Source organism: Nansenia antarctica, assembly GCF_963989245.1.
Source record: "Nansenia antarctica genome assembly, chromosome: 10".
NCBI classification, from domain to species: domain Eukaryota; kingdom Metazoa; phylum Chordata; class Actinopteri; order Argentiniformes; family Microstomatidae; genus Nansenia; species Nansenia antarctica.
The window spans coordinates 3,724,521-3,729,520 of record NC_137680.1 but is presented as its reverse complement, the minus strand read 5'-3'; the positions used below and the strand labels follow the sequence as shown (position 1 = coordinate 3,729,520).

At 50.7% G+C, this 5,000-nt stretch overlaps 2 protein-coding genes across 2 annotated transcripts in view; one reads left to right on the top strand and one right to left on the bottom strand.

Annotated features, from left to right (window-relative positions):
• The window catches only part of grik5 (glutamate receptor, ionotropic, kainate 5), a gene marked incomplete at both ends in the record, with an annotated part of 113,672 nt that overhangs the window by 88,673 nt on the left and 19,999 nt on the right, over positions 1-5,000 (top strand).
• The window catches only part of arhgef1 (Rho guanine nucleotide exchange factor (GEF) 1), a 26,971-nt gene that overhangs the window by 11,186 nt on the left and 10,785 nt on the right, over positions 1-5,000 (bottom strand). The window contains 5 exon segments of the mRNA XM_080541377.1: positions 1-164; positions 166-177; positions 819-977; positions 3,458-3,599; positions 4,148-4,360. The exon segment at positions 1-164 is cut by the window's left edge and continues 15 nt beyond it. Of these exon segments, the coding sequence (XP_080397503.1) occupies positions 1-164; positions 166-177; positions 819-977; positions 3,458-3,599; positions 4,148-4,360 (690 nt within the window).

Here is a 5,000-nt window from a genome sequence, read left to right as displayed (position 1 = left end):
GTCTCTTGACCTCCTTCTTGCTGAGGTTGCCCAGGGCGTCAGCGGGGGCTTGTTCCCGCCAGTTGGGCGGGTCCTGCTCCAGCTCCAGGAGGCGGGGCTCCATCTCCTCCTGTTGGGGGGAGGGGCCAGAGGGGGAGGGGCCGGGAACCACACCCTCGGGGGGGGAAACCGTCCACACTAGAAGGAGGGGGAGGGAGCAGGGGGGGGGGGGGGCGGGGGGGGGGAAGAGAGAAGTTAAGAGGCGGTGTTGTAGTATGACACAGAACGAGAAAAGGGATATGATGAGTATGTTATGATGAGTAACAAGACATGAAATCGTACGTCTACGCCTACGTTCACCACTGCTCCCTTCATCTTCGACATCTTTGACTTTCTTTGATCGTCATACTTTAATACTTAACTTCTTTTGCCCGGTAAAGCTCCAAAGCACAGAGAGAATCTATAGGAGGCACTACAGAGTGTGCTGTAGCCCTGGTTCAAAGACAACCCCTAACCCTCATCCCCTTAGCCAAGATGCAACAGTATTGATCTCCTGCTCCCCATGACTCCTGTCCAACTGAGCCGAGGGGGAACTTCACTCTCTCTCTCTCAGTCAGGACAGCCAGGACAGACAGACAGATCGACTGAGACTATTCACTGTGTCTGTTCATTCAACAGTCAGACCAGCAGTTAGTCGATTAGTAGGACAGTCAGTCAGTCAGAGTCAGTCGGTCAAATTGTCAAGTGTGTCTGTCGGTTCAGTACGTCAGTCAGTCCCATCCGCCTCTGCTGTGTCTCTCACTTCCTGTGTGAGGGGGGAGGGAGGTGGGCTGCCTTACGAGGGGGGGTACTTGGGGGAGGGCGGGGCTAGGTGCATCGCCGCGGCGGCGGTCTGCTGGTCCACGTCGCTACGGGAACGAGACTGTTTGGCTCGGGAGGAGCCTCGACGACGGGACGGATGCCGGTCCACACGTGCACTCTCACTGCGTGCCACTCGCCTGAGGGAGGGAGGGAGGGAGGGAGGAAAGGGGGAGGAGGAGGAGGTGTGGGGGGGGGGGAGTGGCAGGAGAGAAGTGGGTGACCATGGAGGAAGGGTATAACAGAGGGATGAGTGAAGGGAAGGGAGGAGGAGGAGAGGGAGGGGGGAGAAGGAGTTGAAGGAGTTAAGAGGGGAAAGACAGGGTGAGGAGAAAAAGGATAGAGCGATAGAGAAAAGATCCACAGACCACAGAAGAAGATAATGAGTGGAAAGATATAGAAGGAAAGGACGGAGGAAGAAGAGGAACCCAAGCAGAGGAGGAAAGATTCAAAGGAACGACCAAACAGGAAGTGACAGAAGAGAAGAAAAGAAAAGAAAAAAAGCACATGAGAAAAGTGACAGAAGATGGTTAGAGTCACGGAGCATGAGGCAGGTAGAGTTGCTGGGTAAGTCAGCTGAAGTGAAGTGCTACTCCTATTGGAAAGCCTTCTGTGAGGTATATTGGAAGCCAATCTACTTAGCAAAATTGCATTTAGTAAAGAGAGTAGTCATTAGTAACATTTCAGTGCGTTTGTGTAGCAGGGCTTACAAATTATGCAACGTTAATGAGCTTAATTGAGCTTATCAGTTCTCCAATCGCAGGCTCTGTAGGCCGCGCGTGTGCGCACACACACGCACACACACACACACGCACGCACACACACTTTACACACACACCCACTAGTTCTCCTATATCACAACCCAACTCAATTCACAACTAAGAGGCAGAGATAAACGATACTTAGCCATGCCGTGAGTGTGTGAGTGTGTTCCTGTATGGTATGATTCATATGGTACAATGCATCTTAAAAAAGAATATGTTGGGTACGTGAATCTGTGTATGTTGGTTAACGTGAACAAATGCATGTGTGACACATCAGTGTGTGTGTGTGTGTGTCGTATAGGAACGTGATATCAGTGGCTGGCCCGATGCGTGTCCGTGTCTCTGTAGTGGAGCAGAGAGAGACCCACCTTGGCTTGCATCTGTAAAAACACACGGGACAGCACAATCGTTACAACCACACCTCCACAACCAACCGTTTACACAACCGTGAACCCAAAGATGACCGCTGGCTGAAGCAAACAGAGGCGCGACGCACTGGCCCGACACATAATAAAACACTGAAGCCGCGGGGAAGTAGTCGCACAATATGACAATACCACTGAGACATGATACCGCTGGAAGCCCACGCAACAAGCAAACAAACAAACACATATGCCCTTCTGCATATGACGAACGAGTAGCCGTTTACATCTCTTACATCTCCTGTACTTCCTTAACTCATGAAAGCAAAACAGGACGTCGTAGCAACGACCTCATGTTCCCTGTGTTCCACCGACACATTTTTAAATGACAGGACAACAGTCAACAAAACGACAATGACATATTATATCGCACTGGATTAAAGCAAGAGGAAAAGACAACGGAATGCCCCAAAAATAAGCACGTGGATGTCGATCGATCGACAGCTGTTAAAGCGACGGAGGAGGACCCTAAAACGAGAGACACGGACAACCGCAGACAACGTAAAAAACAACATAAAGCAGCGTTGCCCCCCCCCCCCCCCCCGGCTTGCCAGCTTTTAGCCTGACATAAACATACAGGATACGGCTAACGGCAGAATACTGTTCTTTGACCTTTGACCTCCAGTTATAAGACTGGAATGGTCAGCATTGAACAAACTGTGTGTGTGTGATTAGTGTACTGTAAGGACAATAGCACTAATTAGGAGCACACACACACACACACACACACACACACACTCACACACTCACACACACACACACTCACACACTCACACACTCACACACTAATTAGGCGCGCACACTTTATCAGAGTATATGAAGGAACACAAATATGAAAAGAGTGACAAACAAAAGAGAGTGAAGCAAAGACAAGCAGACAAAGGGTGATTTTTCTGGGGGGGGTAGGAAAGGACGGGTGGGTGGCAGGTGGGCGGGGTGGGTGGGGTTGAGAGTGGGCTAGATGGGGGAAGACTTGGAGGATCGCTGTAGCCCAATAAGGATCCGTCGTACAAACTCCTGGTATTAGCGTTGTTAGCTCGCGGGCAGCAGGAGCGGTAGCTAGCACACAGCAGGGACGGAGCACTGGGGGAGTTTTACCACGCTCCCTCAGTCTTAGCACGGACACTGGCCCCACCTCGGACTCACAGTCGAGGCTTAACATACTGCATATGAACCTTTGACAGAACCATCCGAGTGTGTCCGTTGGCCTGTGTTGTTTTTTTTGCTTCGATAGGTTTTCATGACTCATTATCATCCTCCCCCCTCTCACCCCCCCCAACCCCCTCCCATCGCATCTCATTCTTTCCCCCCTGCTGAAATGCTTACCTGTTTCCAGGGTTTTACTCTCTCCCTACCTACCTACCTACCTAGACCTACCCCCCCCCCTGTGTAAATCCCTCTCTCTGTTTACATCTCTCTCTCCCTCCTTCTCACCTGTCTTTCTCCTGGCTCTCCTCCAGGTTAGTGTCGCTGGGTGAGAGGGGCTCCAGGACGGAGAGCCCCCCTGCCAGCCCGGCGGGGGACACCTCCCCCCCCTCTGACACCGACTGTGGGTCCGACCGACTGCTGGGGAGACCTGGGACAGGAGAGGAATGGGAAGGACAAACATTTAGGTCATGTAGCATACATGTAGCAAGTGGTACACTAACAATAACACGAAGCAATCAATCAAATGCATTTGTAATATAGTGCATTTTACAAAGACAATTGTCTCAAAGTGCTTTACAACAAGAACAATACAAACAATAAATACAATACAAACAATATGAATCATACACAGAACTATAGAACTATAGACCCCTAAAAAGCAAGCCAAGGAAAAACGTAGGAGCGGCGTTGGACAGCCGACACCAATCGTGAGCTTAGAATGATAAGGTTCTATCTCCGTTTAGGGTAGTTCAGAGATATTGAGCGTCAAAGTTTTTACATTCTGTTTTGTGAGATGGAACCTTTGTATTTTATGAATTACTAACTAAAAAATGACAACATTTTAAAAATAACACCACACAGGCATTAATAAACATCTAATGGATCAGATTATGTAAAAAAACTCAATTTTGACAAAAATGGAGATAGAACCTTATAATTCTAACGTCACGCATTGTCAACGACCAGCAGCCATACCGATGTCACTGTGGGAGGAGTCTGGGCTGGAGGTCACGCTGATGTTGATCCCTGGCCCGTCGGTGACGTCTGCCCCCTGTTGGCAGGTGGAGCCCGTGGAGCCGGACTTCCTGCTGGGGTAGGCGCTCGGGGCGGGGTCAGGGATGGACCCGCCACGAGAGGGGACGGGCCCGCTGGATCCCTTAACCACGTGAGACACCTTCTCTTTATCCACTGAGAGAGAGGGGGAGAGAGAGAAAGAGAGGGAGGGAGAGAGAGAGAGAGAGAGAGAGAGAGAGAGAGAGAGGGGGAGAGAGAGAGAGAGAGAGAGAGAGAGAGAGGGAGAGGGAGAGAGAGGGAGAGAGAGAGAGAGGGAGAGGGAGAGAGAGAGGGAGAGGGAGAGAGAGAGAGGGGGGGATAGAGAGAGAGAGAGAGAGGGAGGGAGAGAGGGGGGGGGAGAGAGAGAGAGAGAGAGGGGGAGAGAGAGAGAGAGAGAGGGAGAGAGAGGGGGGGGAGAGAGGGAGAGAGAGAGAGAGGGGCAGATGGAGGAGAAAGGGTTTGTGATTAATAGAAAATGGAAGGAGAGAGGGAAAAAGAAAGGAGGACTGGAGGACTACTAGACAATATCCCAGAGAGTTACTTCAGACTAGCCAGTGACATGGTGAGAAACACACACAGGTAGATGAGTATGAGGCAAATCAGTGGATCTGTGGTGAAAGAGGGGGGGGGGGTTAAGATTAGTGTTTACAGAACATCCACAGCCTTACAGACAAACTGACCATGACAGACACAATGGAGTGTGTGTGTGAGTGTGTGTGTGTGTGTGTGTGTGTGTGTGTGTGTGTGTGTGTGTGTGTGTGTGTGTGTGTGTGTG